This window comes from Physeter macrocephalus, chromosome 15 (assembly GCF_002837175.3).
Source record: "Physeter macrocephalus isolate SW-GA chromosome 15, ASM283717v5, whole genome shotgun sequence".
NCBI lineage: Eukaryota > Metazoa > Chordata > Mammalia > Artiodactyla > Physeteridae > Physeter > Physeter macrocephalus.
In genome coordinates, this window is record NC_041228.1 from 73,541,631 (window position 1) to 73,567,672 (window position 26,042).

Below are 26,042 nucleotides of genomic sequence, written 5' to 3' on the forward strand. Positions count from 1 at the left end.
GTCTCCTACAAACAAACAAACAAGTAAGTGTTCGGGATCTACTTTTCTGGGAAAAGCTGCTCACTCTATCTTCTGGCTGATCCATTTCAGGATCGACTCTAATCTGAATTGCATTCCTTCACTCTATTATTGAGGTTTTGAATAACTTCCAAATTCCCAAATTAAAGGCAAATTTTCTATATACATCCTACTCGCTCTCTGAGGAGAACTGAATATTGACTACCACACCACTTCCTACTCATTTTCAGGCCCGTAACCTCACACTAGACCGAATCTGCTTACTTGGTAGCATCCTGCACTTACAAAACACAAAGGCAGGGAACATATGTATATGTATAACTGATTCACTTTGTTGTAAAGGAGAAACTAACACACTATTGTAAAACAGTTATACTCCAATAAAGATGTTAAAAAAAAAAACAAAACACAAAGGCAGTCATCATTTATTCACTCATTCACTTACTCAAAAAGCCTTTATCGAATGCTACCTGTGCACATGGAAAACTGATATGCTTCCTACCTTACAATCTAGCTCAGGGAGAGAAATTTAACAGAATGAGTGCGCAAATAATCTATACGAACTGTAATTTGAAATAATTATAATGACTGCCATTTGAAAGAAGAAAATAAAGTTCTATGAGGAAGAGTAACAAAAGAGACTGAAGGGCTGGAGAAGGTCTTTCTTAAGTGACGCAAACTAAACTGTTCAATGTCTTCTAGATTATCCGCTCAATGAGAGAAGGACAACAAATACCTTGCCACTTGCTGTCTGTCTTAAGGCAGAGATAAGTCACTTAATAATTTTGCTGAATGACTGGCCCTAGTGTCAAATGCTATAATAATTGTCAAAATGCCCAGTAACAAATCAAATACATGGTCTACTCTGTGTGCGTGTGTGCGTGTGTGCGTGTGTGTGTGTGTGTGTATGGTTGTGTTTTAGGAACTATTTTATTTGTTCAAAGTTTTTTGAATGTTTTAAAATTCTAGTTAACTGAAAAAAAATTGGAATTTCAAAACATTTGACCTTGGTTTTCTTCTCTTTCTTTTATCCACAATTTCTCTTTTACATTACAAAAGGCACAAACTCATTAGATTTCTAACACCCTTGAATAACCTTTCAGATCTAGGAGAGAAAGAAAAGAAATTTTTTTTTTTTTTTTAGTCCTTTGTGTGTTTTTAAAAATTTTATATTAGAGTATAACCAATTAACAATGTTGTGATAGTTTCAGGTACACAGCAAAGGGACTCAGCCATACATATTCATGTATCCATTCTCCCCCAAACTCCCCTCCCATCCAGGCTGCCACACAACATTGAGCAGTGTTCCCTGTGCTATACAGCAGGTCCTTGTTGGTTATCCATTTAAAATATAGCAGTGTGTACGTGTCAACCCCAAACTCCCTAACTATCCCCTCCCCCCATCCTTCCCCCTTGGTAACCGTAAGTTCGTTCTCTAAGTCTGTGAGTCTGTTTCTGTTCTGTAAATAAGTTCATTTGTAACAGAAAATTATTATTTTTTAAGTGTTAAAGTACAAAATAGGTGAACAACTGAGATGTGAATCTTCAGTTCTGTTTTTTAAAAAGAGGCTTTATTTTTAAAAGCACTTTTAGGTTCATAGCAAAACTGAGCAGGAAGTACAGCAAGTTCTCATATACTCCCTGCCCCAGGGGAGCACAGCCTCCTTCCCTATCAACATCCTGCACCACAGCGGTAACACTGGTTACAACTGATGAACGTACACTGACACATCATCACTTAAAGCCCTCAGTTTACATCTGGGTTCATTTTCGGTGCCGTCCATTCCACGGATTTTGACAAATGTATACTGTACCCACCACTACAGTATCATACAGAATAGTTTCACTGCCCTAAAAATCCCCTATGCTCTGCCTATCAGTCGCTCCCTCACTCCTAGACCACTAATCTTTTTACTGTCTCCATAGTCCTGCCTTTTTCTGATTGTCATATAGCTGGAATCATACGGTATTTTAGCTTTTTCAGACTGGCTTCTTTCACTTACCAACATGCAGTTAAGATTCCTCTGTCTCTTTTCTTCATTTCTATTTTTAACATTCGAAATTTCCCCATATGGTATAGAAAAAAATTATAATTAGAAATCACAGACTTTATTACTGAGGGACCTCAAGAATCATCTCACAGTCTGGTAATCATTTAAATGATACAAAAGCCTGAAACCCTTTTCTTACCTCACAACAGAGTATGGATTGCTCTAGCAATAACAATACCACTTATTCTGACCAAATACTGACTTCACTTTCAAGACACCATATTCTTTCTTCAGGTAATCAAAGCATCTTTCAATGCAGAGAACATATCCAAGTGCCACTGTGGTGTTTCCCAAGTCTCCTTAATCACCCATCTGTAGATCATTTGTCAGGATCGGTTAAATTTACAGGTAGCTCATCTTATTCAATATATGTTGACTTCCACTGTTTTAATTCTGGATAAAATACTTGGGGTTCCTGGCTCACAATCACCAACACTTTTCCAGATTGCCAAAATTGAATTAACTAGTCTTTTTCTCAGTCCTCAATTTATTTGATCCAGAAACAGGATCTGTTTATGCTCATAAAATATTTCCATATAGTTTATCTGCCTACAACCTCCTAGAAAATGATCGCTTCTGGCTTTATCAGGCTATAACCACCTCCTTGGTCCCTTAATTCTGTGACAACTGCTCTTCTTCTTCCATGCAAGCCTTAAATACTGGAGGTTTCACCACCATCTCATATTTGGTTATCTTTTCTCTTCAGCTGAGAGAACTAATCCAGTTCTATAGCCCCAACCTACATCTATAAATTAGTCAGTGATTACCAAAATCCATCTCTCCAGCCTCCATCTTAATTAATTTCACTTTTATTACATCCAACTGTCTACTGAACATGTCCACTTTAATTCCTTCAGGGCTGAAACTCAAACTTCCAAAACCTAATCCATTCCTTTTCATTTTCCTGCCTACCATCCTTCCAACAATTCAGAACAAACTCAGCATCTCCTTCAGTATTTCTTTATCTCTGGAGTTGGTTCCCAGTGCATCACACCAACAAGAAAATTCCTCTTCCTCCTTTACCATCTACAGCTAACGGCTCACCAATCTCATCAATTCTCTCAGAAACATCTTGAATTCCATGCTCTCTCCTCCTCTTAATCCTCAATGCTCTAGTTCTGGTCTTTCTGCCTTTAGCCTTTGCCCTTTCTCCAACCTACTTGTATAAACCTCTGTGAAATTTTTGCTAAAATGCACGTGATTAACCCACTCTCACGGAATATTGCTTAAAATATAAAATTCAAGCCCTTCAAAACAGTAAACAAGGTTCTTTGCAGTTAGGCTGCAAAACTGTTATTCCGATAGATCATATTATCATACCACAGTCTAGAGACCCTAGATTTAAGCATAACACACCATCTCCTGTCCTCTGAAATGACACCATGTTCTTCCCCCATATCTCTTACCAAGGAACACTTCACTCCTTGGCAACTCAAAACTCATGCTTAGAGATTCCAGCTTAGGGATTCCTATGCCTTCTTCACTAAAGCATTCCTGTTCCAAAGATTCTACCAATCCTCAGGCAGAACTAATGGTACATTGGATTTCCATAATATTTCATTTATGCCTCAAAACCCTGGTCAGAATCCCTTACTAGCTGTAACATGGGGCAAGTACTTACTAGCTGTAACATGGGGCAAGTACTTGACCTTTCTGAGCTTCAAAATCCTATCTATAAAATGGGGGAAACGCCTACACTTTGGTGAACTGTTGTAAGAATCAAATGAAATAAATAAATGTAAAAGGGCTAGTTACAATTTTCTTTTAAATAAAATGACTTCAGAGTTGTTTTCATGCTGCTGGTTTGTTTTCCAAACATCATCCCCCTCACATGTACGACAGCAATCCTCTCAATTACTGCAACTAGATACTGATCTGGTGGCTTACTGTAGTGAGTTAGAATGGCTCCCAAACAGATATGTCCAAGTCCCAACCTCTGGAACCTGTGAATGTGACTTTATTTGAAAAAAGGATCTTTGCAGATATAATTAAGGATTTTGAGATGAGATCAGCCTGGATTCAGGTTGGGCCTAATTCCAATGACAGATGGATATGCAAGAGAGAAGGCCGTATGAAGACAAGAGGCAGAGAATGGAGTTGTGCTACCCCAGCCAAGGAACACCTAGAGCCACCAGAAGCTGGAAGCAGCAGGAAGGATTTTCCCTGGAGCCTTCAGAGGGAGCATGGCCCTGCCTATCCCTGGATTTCAGACTTCTGGCCTCCAGAACTGTGAGAGAAACAGCCCTTTATTGTTTTAAGCCCTGAAACAACTTTCTGATAATTTGTTAAGCTGCCCTAGAAAACCAATGCACTTATCAAGAGTAATCTTGCCTTCCTTCTTCTCGTTAGATTTTTACATTGCTCATCTCCCAGTCTTGTTGACTCTGTCTCTAATAATTCCTACTGTAATCAATAAAGAGACTCAAAACACCAGAAATATTAAGAGTGAGTAATAAGGGAAAAAGGAAGCAAGGAATACAGAGCATTTATTTGAAAAATCTCTCAGTGAAGGCTAGGAGGGTAGGAAAGAGACAGTCACTCAAAAAATATTTATTAAGTACTCACTATATTCCAGGCACTGAGCTTAGTAATAAAGAAATTAAAGAAAGTTCTCAAGAGGATGTAGCTTTAAGAACGTAAGACATCTTTTCCTCAAAACTGGAAGGTATAGAAACAAATACGCAGACAAGGCTGAAAGACTTGCTAAAGAATCACTAAAATGAAAAGGAAATAGGAAGATGTGGAGAACTAGCCCTCCTTCCCTTGATGCAAATCATCTACCGCTTTTCTTTATCTTCGTTTTACAATAATGAAGTACCCCAAGTACTAAAACACTTTTTCTGAGATGAGACCAAAACCATGAAAATGAGTAAAGCAGATAACCTCAGCTAAAAGTCTCTGATTCCTTAGGCTAGTACTCCTTATACATCAGGCCTCTGCACATATTTATTTAGCATACTTTAAGAGCTCTTTCTCCAATACTCAGTGACTTTCTGTCCACTTAGCTAACAGCTACTTATTTCTAAAACTCAACTCAAATGCTGTAACCTCTAGGAAGCTTCCATAGTGCACGCCTACCTTCCCAAAGTGAGTTAGGTATTTTTCTGACTCTTAAATATGGAGACTTCCTGGCTGTGTGTGTATATAAAATAATCAATATAATTGTCTGGCTTCTGGGAAAAAAGCAATATCCTCTGCTGTAAATGCAAGAGGAAGGAACACTGCCAGGTTTCTGTGATCTCCCTCACCCTGTGTGTGGCATGGGCTCCAGGAACCACATCCAGACCTGAGCTCAGACCAACAGATGAAGAAGGCAGGCCTCACGGAAGAGTAAAACACAGGCTTAGAAGAGCTCCAACCACTCTCTTTATTCAGCCACTATGGGGACTGGAGAAGCCTTAACCTGGCAGTTTATTTCTTACCCTGCATTCTTTATGAAACCTCCTCCGCAGTTTGGATTTTTTCCCCCTTAGTTTCTACCTCCGTTTTCTGTCCCAGGATCCCATCCAGGACACCACATTACACTTGGCTGTCGTGTCTCCTCAGGCTCCTCTTGGCTGTGATAGTGTCTCAGAATTTCCTTGCTTTTGATGACCTGGACAAAAGTCTTGAGGAGTACTGGTCAGGTATACTGTACAATGTGCCTCAGCTGGGATCTGTCTGATTTTTTTTCCCTGCAACTAACTAGAATACGGGTGTTTGGGAGGAAGATGACAGAGATAGAGTATGATTTTCACCAAAAGGGTACCTACTATCAACATGACTGATTACTGCTGATGTTAACTTTGGTCACCTGGCTGAGGTAGTCTGCCAAGTTCCTCCACTGTAAAGTAAGCCTTTTGCCCTCCCTTTTCATCCTGGACCCTTTGGAAGGAAGTCACTGTGTAGCCTGATCCTCTAGGCTTAACAAAGTTTTAACCTCTGTATTCCCCCTGCTTGGTTTCTCTTTGTATGATGTCATATTTCACCTCCCCTCATATCCAGTCTTCTGCCCTTCCATAATGTTTTAACAGTATCATGTGTTTTTGTTACTTTCATATTAAAAAATATATGAAAAAGAGCTCACATTTGGAGTATGTACTCCTCTGAGATGGAAAAGTGCCTGCAAATGTTTTAATTTTTTCACTCCCTACAACATCCTTCCCTAAATCCTGTTAATTCCAACTGTCACCAGTATCCTCCTCTTCATTTTCATTATCATTGCCTTAGATAGGCCTTCATTACTTCCTACCTGGACCACTGTAGTAACCATCCAACTATACCCCATCTTTCTAATCTGTACTACATATGACTGCACCAGAGATGGATGAGAAAAGATAGAAGGATTACATTTAGCATCTAGTATGTCTCTGCTGCTGTATTACAACATGAATATATATAGACATATACATACACATGTGTATGTGGGTGTGTATATACACATTTAATTTCTAATTTAGTCGTAACTCTAGTCCTGTACTCCTTCCTTTAAAAACTTCAATATTTTCTACTGTCTACAGAATAAAGTTTAAACTCTACCTTAACCTGTCACAACCTAGTGCCTACCTAAGTCCAACATGTCTAATGAACTTATCTTTCCTTATTTTCACTAACTGTCTGACACAGGGTCTATACTACGGTTAAGCTGAATGGTTTGCAATGAGGAAAGTACAAGGTATGGTACTTAGCAGATGTGTAATAAATGACAACTACCTTTCTGGTTTTTGCCTAGCTTTAGAGTTTGATTATTTAACATTTTTACTTGTCTAAACCCTACTCACTTTCCAAGGACCAGCTCAAATGCCATCTTACCCTAAGTTTTCCGAGGAGGAAGGCACTCTGGACCCTGTGAAGTTCCAGGCTTTCTCCAGGACCTCAATCAGAGCCCTTATCACATTCTACCAGCACTGCTAGACTATAAACCCCTTAAGGGCAGGGACACACCTGATTCACTTTTTAAATTCTTCTTAGAACTGTGTTTTACATTTGGTAAACGTTTACTGTTGCAGCCTCCTGCACTGCAACACACACCACCTGTTTAAGGGATAAATACCGGACTACGTTTGGATCCTGTGTGTGCTGCTGGTAGAAAAAGTTGTTTCAGGTCTCTAGGCCTTGTTTGCTTACCTGTATAATGGTAATCATACCATTCACCTTATTCAGAAGGCTACTGTGAGGAATAAAAGAAACAGCATGCAGAGAATAAATGGTAACACGTCTGTGCTTCTTCTTCCTTCCCCAGTACGCAGAGGCAGACCAACACATCATCCCATGCTACGGCACAGTACTCTACAGGTACGTTATTAAGCACTTCTCACATTAAACTTTTATTATCAGTTCACACATCTACCTGCAGAAAATCACTTTGCTCTGCGGCCTGGCTTAGAAAGCAGATGCTCAGTGAGTGAAGAGCATGTGTATCGCATGCTCGCTGAAAAGATCACAAAATGACATACTCGCCTTTTCTACTTAATGACAAACTTAGTCTACATTTTAAAAAGTCAATTTCTCAAAAAAATTTTTATTCCCCATAGTGGCTTTTTCAGATAGAAAAATGATGCTAGAGAATGAAAACGTGACTGCATGAAATTAAGAACTGCATCCCTAATAGTATCTGCCCCTAATTTAAGTGTAATTTCCCTTTGAAAACATCAGGTCTCTAGCAAGTGTACTGGTGTGCCAGTTATCAGTCAAGTGCCTCCTGCTCCAGACCTTCTCTGTCCTGCTGGAGAGACGAGGACGTCTCTCCCTTGACAGCTGGCATGATAGGAAGTGCCATCGGCAGAAAGTAGCACTCCAGCTCTCTGTGGCCAGTGGCCCCCAGCGCCCCTTCAGGCTGCTTCTCAGGGGCTCCCAGGAGCAGCTCCGCCCCACAGAAGGCTTCCCACAGCTTCCCAACCCATCATGGCCCCTCAAGTGCAATTCTCAGCCACCAGGTGGGCCTCAGCTGCGAGCCTCTAAAGAAGTCTGGATGCCAGATTTGCTTGTTCCTTCCTTCCTTGCTCTTAGCCAACTCCCCATTACTCTAATCCCACATTAGAGTCAGTGGTTCCTTACACCAGACATTCCCTGTTTGAATTCCTGTGTGGCTTCTGTCTCCTAGATGGACTCTGACTGACAGAACTAATATGGTTAAAATACATGCTTCATTAAAATAAAACAAATTTAACTTGGTTAAGTCAAGGATGTTTTTTAACTTAAGCCGAGTTTAGATATCCTTAGGAAAGACCTAGTTTGTGCAATATTTTCACAAAAACAAAGCTAGGTGCAATTTACATTTTTTAAAAATTGAAAAATAAAATGGAGCATTTGCTAATTTACATAGAAATAAACGACAGAATATTAAATTTAATAGCAAGTAAGAGAGCAGAACGTGGTTAAAAATAGCATCTCTTTCCTTTTTTCCTCCCACTCTTGGGACTATCCTGAACTAGTTTGTTTTAATGGTGGAAAATGGCTTAGAGTGAGAAGAATCAGAATGAAGAAAACTGAAGCATAACTACCTCTCAGAATCTCAGAATGTCTCCGTATGCTGGATCCAAAGAGGTCCTCTGTGCAGTGTTTTCTAAACAGTAGGCTGTAACCGGTTAGGTCATGAAATCAATTTACTGGATTACAACTAGGCAGTAAAAAAATGAACTAGAACAAACCAGCAAATATTAGACTGTATGTACTAAATAAAGTTAGGATGAGTGCTGTTTGGAAACTATTGTTTTAGATATATATGTGCACTTACACACATATCTGAACCCTGGGTTGCAATGTAATATGTTACTGCAGCTTGTAAAAAACAAACTTGGAAATTATTCTCCAGCATCTCATCCAATCACATATCCAATGAAAGAACCCATCCACAATATTTACATTAGTAAACACGGCAAGACGAATCAGCCAAAGAATCTAGAATACTTCTATTCTCATTTGATGAACATTTACAAGAACAGGGATCAAGGGAAAAATATGACTGAATGGGCTTCCCTGGTGGCGCAGTGGTTGAGAGTCCGCCTGCTGATGCAGGGGACACGGGTTCGTGCCCCGGTCCGGGAGGATCCCACATGCCGCGGAGCAGCTGGGCCCGTGAGCCATGGCCACTGAGCCTGCGCTCCGCAACGGGAGAGGGGAGAGGCCACAGCAGTGAGGCCCGCGTACCGCAAAAAAAAAAAAAAAAAAAAAAAAAAAAAGACTGAATCATCAGTTGGCAATTTAACATATAAATAAATAAATAAATAAATAAATAAATAAATAAATAAATAAACCTACCTTACATACCATGAGTCATCTACTAGGTGACAATTCTATTACATAAACCTCTTTGCAAAAAGATCTTTCAAATAGGTAAAATTAGGATGACACTGTATCCTGGTTTGCCAGGGACAGGCTTAGTTATTCCTGGTGTCCTGAAACATTAGGGATCAGCTTGGACGATGAATTACATGGTTTCCCTAAAGCGCTGAATTCTCAAAAGTGTGGTCCCCAGAACAGCAACATCAGCAATCTCTGGAAACTTGCTAGAATGCAAATCATCAGCCCCGCCCCAAACTTAGTGAGTCAGAAACTTTGGGCTGGAGTCCTGAAATCAGTGTTTTACCAAGCTCCCCAGGTGATTCTCATGTGCCCTAAAGTTTGAAAACCACTGGCCTAGACACAACCAATTAAAATGCTGGTTTCAGTGTCTCATCCTCTTTAGTTTTCCAGCTACACAACTAGTGTGACGCCATTACATGCTTGGTATAACAGAAAACAGTGAAGTATGTTTCACCTCGGTACAGGTTAAGTTCAAAACAGTGTTACCCTGGTTTCCACTTAGTATCTTTGGCAATTCCCCAGCTTAGAACAGCTAGACTACCTGATGCCTGCCAAATACCTAAAGGACATGCTTCCCTATACACAAGTAGTTTTTACTGCAGCTATGGGGTTCTACAATTGCGTTTATGCTAACATACTCTTGTCTTATGTAAAATATATGCCTGACTTTTGACATTTTGAAGATGAAAATAAGTTCCCTCTTCACACACAATCTTATCTGACCATAACAGTAAGCCTATGGCATCAGTAAAGCAGGAATGATAACCTTTTTTTTTTTTTTTTTTTTGCCATGCCGTGCGGCTTGCAGGATCTTAGTTCCCTGACCAGGGATTGAACCCAGGCCGCGGCAGTGAAAGAGCTGAGTCCTAACCACTGGACCACCAGGGAATTCCCGATAACCTCATTTTAAAGATGAAGAAACTGAGGCTTAAGTGACATGCCTCAAGTTAACACAGTAAGAGGCAGAATTGAAAGTCAAAATCAGGTTTTTTAATTCCAAGCCATATTTTTCCACTATACTGTCCAACCTCCTGAGTTTGTTCTTCTCAGATACATATTACTACTTGCAACCAATACCTCTCCTAACTAAAAAGAAGATATCTCACTTACCACATTATTAGCAGCAATACTAAGAGGAAGAAGGGAAATGTTCTATAAGCTAAATAACTCTGACAGAGCAGAAATTTAATGAAGGAAGAAGGTTTTTAAAAAAATGAATATACAACTTCCTCGATGTTGACTTTATCCCCAACAACAATGTTCCAGTGAATATATCAGGTATATTAACATACTTTAATCTGACCATTTTCCTAATCCTTTCATAAGGTAAAGATTCCAAATAAGAACTACAGCATCTCAGAAATAGATTTCAATGATGCAGTTTGAAGAGGATACTTTTTCATGATGCTATAGTAAGGAAGAAGGTGTCTGGATGTAAATGTACAAAATAATTACTGTACAATAAGTTTATTGTACATGATCTCTAAGTAGTATGTTATGATATAAATGGGTATCAAAATTAGAGGCCGTAAACAGAAAGATCTACTTCAAGCAGCTGCCAGATTAAACTAGTAAGAAGTATGTGATAACAGTAACTAAATCAAGCTGCTAAACCCCCAAACATAGACTTGGTATCAGTCGACAAAGATAATGTTGAGACTAGCCTGCTGAATTTAAGTACATTAAATATATACCGAGCTCAAAATTAAATATTCTTTCTAAATTCTTATTTTTAATGGAAGGTGATTTGTGACCTTCCATTGTGGTCACATGGGACCTAGGCTGAGCCAATCAGATGCTCCTGTTCAGAATTTGGAATCCCGAAGGAATACTGCAATATCAGGGACCAACAAGCGAGAATCCACGGTGGCTACAGAGGAGGTGACAGACGACTGGCAAATGCATCAGCATCTGCTTCAGCAGGAGTTTGGCTGTGCCTTGCCTGCCTTGGTTTTGTCATTTTCAAGCTTGATTATATTGCCTTCCTATTAACTCTATGGTGCATCCAATCTTTACAATAAAATCTTCCTCTGCTGAAGTTAATCACAGTAGGTTTCTGCTATTTGCTACCACAGATGAGGACTAACAGAATCAGGAACTGACTGAATTAATAATGGTTCAGCTATGCAGGTTTTTTAAAAGAATGAGACAGATTTATATGTGATGATATGTTAAGACACCCAAGATTTACCCTGAAGTGAAAAAAATAAAAGTATAGAACAGCACAATTTGTATAATCATATTGGTGGGATTGGGACACACACACACACAGGCTTAAAGATGTACAGAAAATTTCTAGAAGGATACACAAACCATTACTATACTATGTAAAGTGGTGGAGTATTTAAATTTTCATTTTTTACCATAAGCATTCATCATTTTTACAATTAAAAAAATGTTTTTCAAAGAATCTATTTTAGGATCAAACACTATATAAGCAATACTTTTCTGGCCTCATCCAGTGACCTCCATAGCGATGTGGCATTTAAATAACTAGCAAAACTTCTAGTGTGACCAGAAATAGTTACATTAAATATTGGTCTGCTAAGAAAATTAGAAGCCTGCAAGTAAAATAATGTGTTGTGAAATAGAAGATTTTGATTTCCTTTTTTAACTCCTAAAAGCCACTAAAGAATAAGTAATCAGCAGTTCTTTTAACAAAACATACTCATGGCTAAGGCTCAAAATTCACATATTCACTCTCAAATTCAATACGATTTTTCCATTTCTCAGGTAAATTCTCCAAGAAAGGAAACTCTAAGCCAGAGAGGACGGGGAAAAAAAAGACCGAGAAAGAAAATAAGGTTAAATGGTGGAAAGGCCTCAATAACCTTTGTCAGAAACCTGTGTGTAGGGTTGAAATTTATCCCATTTAGAGATGGGGAATAAGGCTTCTTCTGTGAAGCTGTCCAGAGGATACAAAACCGACTCTTGAAACTGCACCACACAACGCTCTTCACGGTACATGGTCCCTAGATTCCCTCAGTCTTCAACCCCCAGAAACCCTGACAAAAACTCTACACCGTCACACTCTGGATCACGTTCCTGGTATAAAGTCATCTGCCCTTCTTGGCAAAATAAAAGACTGAGGAGCTCAGCTCAATTCTCTGTTCTCCACACATAACAAATACAAAAATAGGGGCAAAAGTACAAACTGATTCTACGGGATTATTAGGTGGAGAATTTCTCAAACAAACGAGACCATGCCTGATCAAGTCACATCTGATCTATCATTTGCCAAATGTGGCCAAGAGCTATCTAGGGTTACTGTGAGAAACATATGAAAGCCATAGAACAGTATTCAGCATATAGTAGGTGCTCAATAAATGTTTACTGAAAATCTGAATCTGCCATGAGCCACTCACTCCAGTCAGAATGAACCTTCTCCATGCTCCTTTAGTACTCTCTGTACATACACATCTCTATTACATCATCCTGTAACCTCTGTGGCAAACTGGTCTCCCCTCTAGGGTGAGGCAGTCTTGTTCATTTTTCTAACTCCAGCACAGGGAATGCTCACATAGTATCTTACATTTCTTTAAAAAGAAAAAAAAATTCGAATCCAATCCCCTACTGTTTGCATAAATACTATCTTCCAAGCCCTAATGAGTCAGTCAAATCTCTGCTTGAACAGCCTCAATAACAGACCAACTCACCACTTAACACACTCTTTCCATTTCACAGGCAGTCTTCTCTTCCTGGTCCTGGTTCTGTCCGCGAAAAGCCACAAAGGGTAAGTTTAAGCCCTTTTTTATATGACAGTCACCTAAGTATTTGAAGGTCATTATTATATTCTCCTTTAAGTCCTTTTTTTTTTTTTGGTTAAAATGTTTCAGTTATTTCAACCATTCTTAAAATGTCATGGTTGACAGAGACCCTGACTGGTCTCTGAGCACAGACTCCAATGTGCAGATATCCCTCTGAAACAAGAGTTTCCATAAGCGAATTGCAGTTGAGTCCTGACAGAGTACAACCATTACCTGCCTTGTTTGTACATCACACTTCTACTAACCTAGAGTCACATTTATTCCTTCGTTGGCTTTATTACTCATGTGACTCATACTGAATCTAGTCATGTAAAACTTTTAAGGTTTTAGACATATCCTGCTATTTAACCAGGTGACCATCCTCTTTTATTTGTATGGTTGTTTTAAACGTAAATATAGGGCTTTCACTTCATTTTTATTAAATTCCATTTTGCTAAATTTAGCCAACCATTCTGGCTGTCGAGGTCATTTTGAATTCTGTCTGGTGTAATCCACACATCAGCTCCTTCAACCAAAGTGGACTTCATCCAAGTTGTTGCCAATACGAAATATAAAAATCCAGGAGTGAATATAGCAGCATGCTCCCTCCAGCTTGCCTACATGGGCAGTCCTTTATGGATACAGTCATTCAACCAGTTAAAAATCCACTTAGCTGCAAAACCAGAAGAATTTCTTCACCCCATACCAAAGGTTATCCTGAAAAAGTGTAACCAATACCTTCCTTAAAGGACTGGTGAATCACCTCACCAGGCACACAACTAATACTGCTTTAACTCGTAACTAATTTCCCTATTTATTAATCTTTGTATCAAGCAAAGCTTTGAGCGTAAGTGATTTTGAACACATGTACTTTTACTTTGCCCCTTGAAACGGTTTAAACTGAAACAACAATACTTCCTCCAAAGAGATAAGAAGATAACCTTTGATCAATAGATTCATTTATACTGAAGACTTCTGTAGATCTACAGAACTGCCTCTTTCCAAAAGGGTTCAGAATTGAGAGAAACCATTCAAGAGGTATATCAAGGTACCAAGAGTGCGTCAGCCTTATCACCTCCTTCCTGAAGACCACTGAAAAAGAGCACCTCCTACCTGATATTCTTCTCAATCTCAAGTGGCTCATGAGGACATCTGAGTTTGGAAAAGACTTTTTCTTTTATGCAGTCCAGAAAGAACTTCAGGATCAAAGAACTGCCATTTTGCAGGTTAACATGTGCTCTTGTTTCCTTCAACTCAAGTAACTACAGTTTGAGGTCAACATGGTGAACAGCTTTTTCTATAGGCAAGACCTCCCCAACTAACTTAATTTTAGGATACTCAACAAATTAGAAAAATTATCTTTAAAATATTGCTATTAATGAATCACTTTGCAGCTTAAAGGCATCTGTGCACAATGTTTATTTCAAACTCACAAAAATCCTGTGAAGTAGATAAGCCAGACATTACTACTAACTTTTTCTAGATGAGAAAACTGAAGTTGAAGACGTCTGAACTTTACCAAGGGACAAGTAAGCAGAGGAGCTACCACGCTAATCAAGATATTCTAGGGCTTCCCTGGTGGAGCAGTGGTTGAGAATATGCCTGCCAATGCAGGAAACAGGGGTTCGAGCCCTGGTCTGGGAAGATCCCACATGCCGCGGAGCAACTAGGCCCGTGCGCCACAACTACTGAGCCTGCGCGTCTGGAGCCTGTGCTCCGCAACAAGAGAGGTCGCGACAGTGAGAGGCCCGCGCACCGCGATGAAGAGTGGCCCCCGCTCGCCATAACTAGAGAAAGCCCTCGCACAGAAACGAAGACGCAACACAGCCAAAAATAAAAAAAAAAAAAAAAAAAAAAAAAGATACTCTAATTACAAATACCAGGCTCTTAGACAATTTTCAAGAGTGCTGTCTAAGCTAAAATACCCAGAAAGGACTTAAAATAATATATTGTTTGCCTTCTAGATGCATAGTAGTTATTGCTAAAGGTGGACAAATGCTAAAGGGGGAGCCATCCATCAATGTTAATAATGCTGGAGGCCGCAGAGCAAGCATAAAGGCACCACTTACACTGATTTATCAACTGTAAATAAATGAAGGGAAACAAATCACTGACACTTGAGTTTCAAAGACAGCTACAAAGTTGGGGGAAAAAAACCAAAAACCAGTGCTAGAGCACTGGTGAACAACCCTATAGAGTGCACTAGCCGGTACTGTACACATTTTACAAAGAGAAAACTCAGGAATTTAAATTAATTGTTCATCTGCACAAACGAGAGTTATTGGCAGGTGACACTATACATGCTTGGGAAATCTGACCACCATCCTGCTTCCTGTGTGGGACAAGTGCTGCCTCTCCCAAAAGCCCATGGCAAAGGGGCATGCCTGTGACCTATGACCTGATCCCTGCGAATGGCTGAACCAGGCTGGTGCCTAATAGTAGATAAAAATTCAAATTCCCCAATGATTAAATTCTCCTAGTAAAAGACAGCCTCTCAGATTGAATTTTTAAAAAATATATCACTGGGCTATATAAAAAAACAGGCTTAAAAAAAGTGACATAGGGCTTCCCTGGTGGCACAGTGGTTAAGAATCCACCTGCCAATGCAGGGGACACGGGTTCAAGCCCTGGTCCAGGAAGATTCCACATGCCACGGAGCAACTAAGCCTGTGCGCCACAACTACTGAGCCTGCGCTCTAGAGCCTGCGAGCCATAACTACTGAGCCCGCGTGCCACAACTACTGAAGCCCGTGCACCTAGAGCCCGCGCTCCACAACGAGAAGCCACCGCAACGAAGAGTAGCCCCTGCTCGCCACAACCAGAGAAAAGTTCGGGGGCAGCAACGAAGACCCACGCAGTCAAAAATAAAATAAATAAAAATAAAAATAAAAAATACTTAAAAAAAATTTTTTTAAAAAGTGACATAGTAGGGCTAAAACAAAAATTAGAGTTGACTGATAACTACTCTGGAGAGTGATTCAGATTAGCTGGTAGAGCTGAAGAGGGGCACCCCTTCCACCCACAGTTCCACTTGAAGGTGTATCTCCAGAACTCAGCGCATGTGCTCAAGGAGCAGGCATGAGAATAACCCATGCAGTGCTATCTTTTAGAATGCAACGGAATATATAGAAAACTAAACTGATCAAGCAATAAATATCAACAAAATAGAGCAAAATATATTAATACAGATAAAACCCTGAAAATAATGTTGAACAAAACAGTTTCAGAGCAAGTACAGTAAAATTCCATTAATATGAAGTTGAAAAAAATACAAAAAATACTGTGCATTGTTTATAGGTACATACATACACATGTTGTAATCATTTGAAACTTTCATAGGAATAATAAACACCAAATTCAGGAGACTGGTTACCTCTAGGGACAAAGAGGTAAAGCGCATACAATGGGCTTCAACTGTATCTGTAATGTTTCCTAAAAAAAACAAAACAAACAAAAAACTTCATTCCAAAAGAAAGAGGATAAAATAAGTATACACTAGGCAAATATGAACAAAAAGTTAATATTTAAAATTAATATCAAATACTTGAATACTAAAAAGTATACTACCAAATATACAACATGTAAAATTATAGGGGAACTTAAATAACAAAGGAATAATTAACTTTTCAGCGAGATATAAAGCCCATACACACCTTACAAATTAGTCCTCAAGTTCACTGGGGCTGTGGGGGTGGAATCAATTTGACAAAACTACAAAACAAACAAAAAATCCCCCAAACTCACCCGACTGTCATAATAAGAGATATTTACACCTCACCCCCAAATTCAAAAGACTATGCGGAATACAGAAGGTGTGACACACACAACTAGCAGGACTGCTCTAATGGGCACGTATGGAGCCCTGAGCCCACCACACACCCAAGAATATACTTTTCCAGCGCACATGCGACATATACAGTGACCAAGTACCTGGCTACAAAATTAGTCTCAAATACTGAAGAATCAATATACGCAGTCTATATTACTTAAGTGAAATAAAGCCAGAAACTAATAATGAAAAAATATTGTTTTTTTAAAAGAAGAGAGAAAAAGAAAAAATATGTTTAAAACAAAAAACACACATTCCGAATTATCTTAAGGCTCAAAAGAGAAGCCATGGGAGGAAAACAAAGATTTCAGAGTGTCCAGTTCCCCAAGACTTGTTTACAGTTTCTCTTGGATTCCTCAGCACTCTTCAAATTCTTATCAAAACCTCTCCTCTTCAGCTAGCTGGAGTAGGCTTCTGTTCTTCTTAATCAAATGGGTCCTTCCTAGAACAAAATCAGTCCTTCTACATCATTAGTGGACTTGGATGGGCGTATAGACTACATTAAGCAAAGCTGATAAAAATAGATGCTTAATAAAATGAATCTTGCTAAAACAATGTTGATAAAGTAAGGAACCTTCCATAAAACATCTAGTGGCAAACAAATTTGGTAAGTACAAAAAAACACCAACATAGGCTAGGAAAGCAACAATTAGAGTCAAGGATGGCAGACTCTTTAAAGTATCAGCTGGCCATAAATGAGCAAGCTAAGCAGGGACGTGGAAAAAAAAAAGAAAAAATCACCACATTAGGACACATGGAGGGCGAAAGAAATTACTTTTGTTATGAACAGCATTAGTCAAACACTATACAGCACTGGTCAAGTTTGGGTTAGTTTTTCAAATGTATATGGGGAAATTACTGAAACATTCAAAGAAGCAGAATAAAAAATGAGGATGAAATATTAGCCATTTCTTGAGTCAGTGTTACACGTATTATCTCATTTATTCATTCCATTTTATAGATGAGGACACCGAGACTCAGAGACTGAAGAGGCTGCCCAAGCTCACAGAGCTTGTGAGGAGCAGAGAATAGACTTTATTCTTGTTTTACGTAGAATAGTTCTGCCCTGTTTTGCAGAGTGGAGGTGGCTTCTGTTTTAGTAAAGGGAATTGAGGAACTGTGTACTCTCACGTCAACTCAACAGATCAAGCAGTTGGTAAGCCAACACAAGAGCCATGACATGGAATTTGTGGGAATCAAGAAATGCATATGATATGGGAGAGAAAGCATGGACTCTGGAGTCAGAAAGACCTGGGTTCAAATTTCAGCTCGGCCACTTAATGGCTGTGTGATAGGACAATAAGTCTCCCTTTCCTTACCTGTAAAATGGAGCCTTCCTCATGGATATTACTGTTCAGATTCAATGAGTTATACCACTAGAAAAGGCCCTATGTGTATAAATATATTACTTGTATATTTACATTTTTCACTACTTTACACTGTATTCTTTTTAAGAAGAATCAGAAGAAAATGCCTTTCAAGACTCAATTAAGGAATAAGTATATGAATGCACGTACTTTTAAAAATGGATACTATAATTAAGGTAAATGAAAACAGGGTTCTCTGCACAGTTTAGTACTCAGTACAGTGCCCACTTCAAAAAGGTATACACAACATGGATATTTACTGTTTCTACCCACGGCTCCTCCTTAGCCTGCTGTGGTAGGCAGAAAAATGCCGCCCTCCTCCACAAAGACATACACACCCTAATCCCCGGAACCTGTGAATATGCTACCCTACATGACAAGAGGGACCTTGCAGATTAAGATTACAGGTCTTGGAGATGGAAGATTATCCTGGATTATCCAGGTAAACCCAATCTAATTATATGAGTCTTTAAAAGCAGAAAACCTTTCCCAGCTTCAATCAGAAATGGGATGACTCAAGAAGAGTCAGAAGGATGTGACAGAGGACTTCCCTGGTGGTGCGGTGGTTTAAGAATCCACCTGCCAATGCAGGGGACACGGGTTCGAGCCCCGCCACAACTACTGAGCCCGCGCTCCACAACAAGAGAAGCCACCGCAATGAGAAACCCGCACACTGCAATGAAGAGTATCCCAGGCTCGCCACAACTAGAGGAAGCCTGCGCGCAGCAACGATGACCCAACGCGGCCAAAAAAAAAAGATGTGACATAAAAGGACTTGATCCACTGTTGCTCGCTTTGAAGATGAAGGAAGGGGGTCATGGGCCAAATCATGTGACGGTGTGGGTAGATGCTGGAAGCCGGGAAGAGATGACAGCCAGCAAGAAAACGGACATCTCAGCATGGAACTCTATCCTACCAACACCCTGAACGAGCAAGGACCCTCCAGAAGGGTACCCAGCCCTGCCAAAACCTTGATGTTAGCCCAGTGCGACACACATCAGACTACTGATATATGGACATGAACTTATGTAGAGCTTCAGAACTCTAAGATAATAAATTTGCATTGTTTGAGCTGCTAAGAATATGGTGGTTTGTTACGTTAGCAACATGAAACTAATACGCTCTCTCTTACTTGCATTAAAAAAAACTGTAAACATTTTTTATGTAAGTGCCCTTAAATCGTTGCTGAAACAAGGACAAATAAATTGGCCAATGCTCGTAGCCTAACCGGCAGAGGCTACCGAGCACACATTCGTTTTCTGAGGCACCAACTCTGTGCCAGGCAGTCTTGCCTTCAAGAACTTCACTCAGCATCATCCATCAATATTCATTTTCTCTCTCAGATTTGACCAGAAACACAATTAACTGTCAGCTACCCCTGAAAAATGGCAACATTTTCAAGACAGAACTGGAGAAACGTAGAGTTACATCATAGCTATGAAAAGCAGAAGAGGTGAGGAGAGGGAAGAAACAGTCTGCCCCAAAGGACATAGCTCAGTTTCTTCATCTATGAAATGATAACCTCACACATACCAGGTGAAGGATTAAAAGATAAAAAGCTTTTGATATTGTGTATGAACTATAAAAAGTGTGGAGAATCCCTCATAAGAATCTACCAGGCAGACAGAGTGCCAAAATCTAACGTAATGGAGAATTCCATATAAATTCATATCCAACTGGATATGCCTTAGGGATTACTTCAACAGAATCCCAGAAAGCAGAAAATCTGACAGTAGAAAAGAATCAATTTTAGAAAAACAGGCAAAAAGGCTCATAGTTGACAAGGAGAGGAATGTCACAGTACCACTACAAACAATGCTTTTAAAAAACAGATGTCCAGGACTCACTGCAGATCTACTAAAACAGCATCTCCAAGGACGAGACCCAAGACATTTGAGTTGAGAAACACCACAGGAATGAAAGGGGGTGTCTACGGGTGTATGATAGCAGAGGGAATCTAGCATCTTTTTGCCAGGTGTCCTTTACTTACAAGTGAAGAATAACAGCTAGAATGTGGAGTATTTTCAAACCAGCCAATAAACAAGGCTGATGAAATCAAATGGGGAAGTTTCACAGAAAACGAAAAGTCAGAAAGAGGGACAAGGGCGGTATGTGGTTGCATCTTTTGTGGCAAAGGACACAGCCTCCCAGACTGAGGATGAGCAGAGAATAACAAAATGGAGCAAGCACAGCTGGGCCAGAGTGAGGGGGAAAAACAGCTAAGCTGGCAAAATCAGGATCTGCTCAAGTGAAACAGCAAAATTACTGGCTACCACAAGAGGAGGAGAGCTGTCGAGATGACATGGGGGAGGGGGAGCAGTGGGGGGGAGAAAGGAGGAAATTAATCTCAGGTTGGCGCCGGAGCAGGAATGGAGTGTGGGCATAGAGGACAAGAGCACCAGCTAGAGGAGCGAGGGCCATGACCCGGGATGAGGAGGCAGGTTCACCAGGAGAGAAGAAGGGGAAAAAGGAATGGGAACAATAGGGCCACGGCCTCTGCGATTCACTAGAAAGTCTCAGGAGCAATATAAATATTAGGGGAAGCAAGCAGGAAATAAGCGGGCTAGGAGAGAAAGAGAAAGGGCAGTCAAAAATCCTGAAAGACTATAAACAACATGCATAAAGCAAAAACTTCAAGGAAATTCTAGATGACGTTAAAATGTATGTTTCAGGCACATTTTAGCTCTCTCATTTATACAACAACTAAACACATCTAAAAGCAGGCAAAACTAAATATAGTTTAGGGATGTGCAAGTGATACAACTGAAGAAAAGCTAGGAAAGGATTAATACAGAATTCAGGCTAGTGGAAGCCTGGTGGAGAGGTATACGATGAGGCTCTGTATTTCTCTGGAATGGGTGTTTGATTCAATACTACTTTTACTACTCTTTAAAGTGTGTAAACATATAACATGCATATGTTTTTATATGCATGATATATTTCATAATTTAAAATAAACTTTAATGGAATTTTTCTACCTCCCAATTTCCCAGTTTGTTTTCCTACTGTTTGTTTTCCAAAATAATCTAACAAACTTGCTCATATAATTTTATAAAATGATTAGTGTTTCTGGCCTCAGGTTTTATAACAAGAACCTGCACCTCAGGTCTAGCGAATCAAAATCGCTGGGGTTTGGGCCACTGAATCCTTCAAAAAAAAGAGAAAGAAACCAACACCCTAGGTGACTCACAAGAATCTAAAGAAACTCAAGTTTGAGCCTCCCACAGGAAGAGGTCTTCTTTCTGTTACAGCCCTAAAGCTCTGGAGAATCAAATACTACTCCTTCCCCAAGTTCTCTGGGATTTTGCTCCTGCCCTCTCTCTAGTATTTTCAAACTTTCAACCTCAAGTCTCCCCTATCCTAATACACACACACACATCAGCCAACTTGATCCTGCAGCCAACTCTAAACTCACTCTTTCCTTCTCTTTCACACTCAAAGTTTTCTAAAATGGCCCACAGTATGGCTCTTTTTTAACTTCCCAATATCACTCTCTCTTTTAAAACCATCATTGATTGAGATGCAAACATGTACTTCCAGTTAGCTACTAGACATTTCCCCTTTGCTCACCTGGCAAATCCTTATGCATTCTAATTTCAGCTCAAATATCACCTCCCAGGTAAAGCCCTGCAGCACCTCCCCCAAGCGCCCATCCACTCATCTATTAAACATTTCTGATACTGAATGCCTACCCTTACTTTTAAGACAAAGTCAAAAACTTTCTAAACAAACAAAAAAATTAAGATGCACGTAGTAAAGGTGGTCGAAAAGTACAAACTTCTAGGTATAAGATAAATAAGGCCTGTGGATGTAATGTACGGCATGATGAGTATAGTTAACAACAGTGTATTAAAGAGCTGAAAGTTAAGACAGTGTATCTTAAAGGTCTCATCAGAAGAGAAAAAAACCTTTCGAACTATGTGTGGTGATGGATGTTAACTAAACTTATTGTGGTAATCATTTCGCAATACATACGTTTATCAAATCATTAGGTTGTGTACCTGAAACTAATACAATGCTATATGTCAATTATATCTCAAATCAGAAAATGCATTCAGATGATATGATAATGTGTGACCAGGCTGGTCTTGTTTATTTACTTATATAGCACTTGTCCCTGAAAGAGTTTAAGCAAAAACAAAAACAAGCCAACCAAACCAAAAGGTGGAGGTGGGCAGAGAAGGAAGAAGAGTGGAGGCGACCGCACCAGGTGACAGGGAGGGGTGGGGTTTGTTATCATCTTAAAAGAATGAACGAATAGGAGTTGCTCAGGTGAAAAAGTTCTGACCTAACCTGTCTTTTCACTTTGGCTGGGAGTGGGGCTTTGGGGAGTGGAGCACAGTAAGAAAGGGTATTTCAGACAGAACACAACCAGGTTTGTGTTTTTGTGTGACTAGCTGAAAGGCAGGAAAGGGGAGGGAGGGTTAGTGATGAGATTAAAATGGAAGGCAGATGCCGGAATTTTAGAAGCAACAATTATAGGTTTACTACAATTTTTCTCTCCCTCTATACTTGATAATTATCTTCTTATAATATTAGTCCAGGCTTGTTAAAAGCTAATTTCCACTTTATATCTAGGTTTAAATGACACATTTTCCTAAACAGTTTTTCAGGAACAAGACACTACCAATGAAAAATTTTAAAGCTATATTTTAACTACATTTGGCCATGCAGTCAGAAAACGAACATTTCAACAGTATCATGATCATGTAAACATTTAAAAAGTCTCTTCTGTGAAAGAGGGAACTCTGGAAAGGAAAATGTATGCGGTACTTCCACATTTGTCCTCATTTTAGCTCTCTACTGAGAGAAGGGAAGGCTAATAATGATTGCTTCACAGGCTAGGGAAAGGGAGAATCAGGAAAAACAGTGATTTCCTTCTTTCTAAAATGCATATTTTTCACACTATGACTTTTTAAAAAATCAGGATGGATTTCCCACTACTGATTACTGATCATTTTTTTGCGTGTGGGGAGGGCCACATTAAGTGGACCTTACAACTACAGGTATAGTTTGAATTAAGAAAACATAGTAAAGGATTTTGGCCCAAGTTAATGATAGTAGTAAGAAAGTGGCAGAAGTGGACTAAAAAAATCTTCTATCAAGTTATTAATGTATATTAGTAGGAACATTATGGCCTGTTCGGCTGTTCTTTCATCAATTTAATTAAATGTATGGAACCTACCATCCATCTTCTACAGGCTCTTCCTGGAATACAAAACCATACAAAACACCTTTTCTGCCCTCAAGAGGTATATAATCAATTATAAATGCCTACACAAGTGTCTACAGAACAGTCAGGAATTAATATCAGAAGAATGATTCAAAGTGGGATACATCCAGATAAGGAGTGGTGTTCACTTCAAGCCAGGATACCAGGAAAGCCTGACACATCAAAAGAACTTAATAAACATTGACTCTGAGAGATTACAGAAGACTCGAGTGAGACTTTGAGGAATGACAGAATTTCGACAGAGAGGCACTCCAAGCAGAGAGGGTGGCAGAGACCAGGAAAAAGCACAGGGCCTCACTGGCAGGAGGAAAGTGGAGACTCGCGAATACTGGGAAAGAAGGCTAGAGAAGTTAAACACGGGCTAAAATATGGAGTTCCCTGAAGGTCAAACTAACGAACGTGAACAGAGGAACAGCCTCCGAACAGCTGTGTTTGGAGAAGGTTAGTCTGACGGTCAACTACACCAGCTGAGCTGGAGTGGGGTGAACGTAAATGCTGTGGATAGTCCAGGGTCAAGCGCTCAGCGCCAGAACTAGGTGGTAACGGTAGCAATGGCAAGAAAGAATGTCCTCCCTTTGAACCGCTAGGGGACTGTTTTTTGCATGAGGGCAAATTCCAAAAGAAGGGAGCACCGCCTTGTGAATATCTGTAACCCCACTACTCCCAGCACAATACTTTACCCATAGCACATGCTTGGTAAGTAAGTTGAACGAAGGCAACCTGTGAAGGCTAATTCGAAGCGTCACTACCGCTTCATGTCCATAATCACTCTTCCCTCTATTCTCAGACGCACTCATACAGCCGTTAACGTGAACTCCCTCTTCAGATCTCAGTGTTACAGCCTCCATCAAAACTTGCCAGTAGGCTTTAGAACCCCACTTCCTTCAAGTATGCCACAGCATTTAAAAAAGTATACAGATGCGCTATGAACACGTGCAAAACATTGCTTTATCCAGGATTTTACGCAGAAAACTATCCCGTTGCCACGCGCACACCAAAAAGCCTTGCTGAAAGACTATGTTTACAGCAGAAAGTTTTTCTTTTAGGCAGCAATCAACATGCTTCTTGTGCTACTTATTCAATCTGCCATATCACTAGTGCAACCACAAGCTGCTGCTTACATTTCCAAAGTTGTGCAAAGGGTCCAAAGTTGTGCAAGAGTCATCACTGAAATCAGACTCCGGTATATTAATAGTTATAACACCTGAACAAGTCTTAGTTTTATTATCAGATTCAAAGTAATGCCAAAAAAATCACAGATATTAAAAATATTTTCAACGAGTTTGACTACTTTATCTGCGAAATACAATGGGATGTTATCTTCAGTGCAAATAACTGTACTTCTTTCTGCTTCGAATGGACATCAGGTCACCTGGTAACTGGCAGTTGTGAGCCTGGATTTGATGTATCGAAAAACACAAAGTGTCCCCAACACACAGACACACACGCCAGCGCACACCCAAGAGCGCTGAACGGCCTTGCATTACTATCAAAGAACCCCAAGTTTACACGTGGCAGAAGTCGACAGAACTCTTTCATGCTTTAATGACTTCAAAAGGGATTCCCCAGGCGTCAAGTAACGGGATGTGACTTACTCTGACTTGGTAGTTGACAGTGATAAAACTACATACCTATATTACTACTATTATTATTTTTTAGAGGTTTCTGTCTGTCCTCAGCTGGCTGTCCCACGCCAGCGAGCGCTCTGCCCGGGCCTCGGCAGGTGCGTGTGCGTCAGGAATCCCAAGGCCCTCCTCCCATCACCGTCTGCTCTCCTCGGTCCCGCTTTCCTCTCTCGGAAAGAGACCCAAGGCGAGGGGCCCGGGGCAGCGCGTGCGATCCTCAGAGCCAGGCCCTGACGGCCCCGGGCTGGGCCGGCCCTCCTCTCATACACTCCCCAGATCGCGTGTCGAAACGGCGGCCGCGGCCCCCAGCTGCAGGACCGGGGCCGGGGCCTGGGCCGGGGCGGCGGGCCGGGCCGGCCAGGCCAGGCCGCTGCCGCTCGCGTGCCCACGTCACCAGCTCCAGCACTGCGGAAATGGAGCGGCGCGGCCGGCGGGGAGGTGCCCGGCGGCGGCGGCTCCCGCGCCGCAGCCAGACGCCGTTTGCCCCTCAGCCCCGGCCCGGAGGCCGCCGACCCCCGCCCGCCGCGCTCGGAGGCTCACCTGTGTCGCCGATGATAATGTACTTGAAGAGATAGGCGTACGCCATAGCCGCGGCCGCTCGGTGCCAGGGCACACGGCTCCTCCTCCGGCTCCTCCTCCTCCTCCTCCGCGCCCCTCACCCCGGCGCCGCTCGGCCTCGAAACGCCAGGCCCCGCCCGCCGCAGCCGCCGCCGTCGTCGTCAGCCGCCGGGAGTGAGGGGCCGAGAGGAAGCGGGACTAACCGACACCCTCTGAGCCAAGGGAGACAGCGCCCAGCGAAGCCCAGCTGAACAATAACAGCCGCCGCGGCGCCTCCGCCCCGCCTCCGCGCCGACCCGGAAGTGCTGCGGCCGCCGGCGCCGCCGGGGGA

At 40.9% G+C, this 26,042-nt stretch overlaps 1 protein-coding gene and 1 long non-coding RNA gene across 3 annotated transcripts in view; both read right to left on the reverse strand.

Annotated features, from left to right (window-relative positions):
• Nucleotides 1-26,012, reverse strand: part of RAB2A (RAB2A, member RAS oncogene family) — a 71,520-nt gene extending 45,508 nt beyond the window's left edge. The window contains exon 1 of one of the 2 annotated variants that reach the window (XM_024127064.3): nucleotides 25,694-26,012. In XM_024127064.3, coding sequence (XP_023982832.1) covers nucleotides 25,694-25,739 — 46 coding nt within the window. In that variant the 5' untranslated portion in view covers nucleotides 25,740-26,012. Of the gene's footprint in view, nucleotides 1-25,159; nucleotides 25,181-25,693 lie in introns of those variants that run through there. The other variant, XM_055091255.1, reaches the window with a different exon arrangement.
• On the reverse strand, nucleotides 16,415-17,367 carry LOC114487898 (uncharacterized). Its single transcript, XR_003683437.2, has 3 exons — nucleotides 17,268-17,367; nucleotides 16,753-16,810; nucleotides 16,415-16,531 (listed from the first exon to the last, which is right to left on the reverse strand). It is a non-coding gene; the product is annotated as an uncharacterized lncRNA (long non-coding RNA).
• Nucleotides 26,013-26,042: the final 30 nt, after the last annotated feature.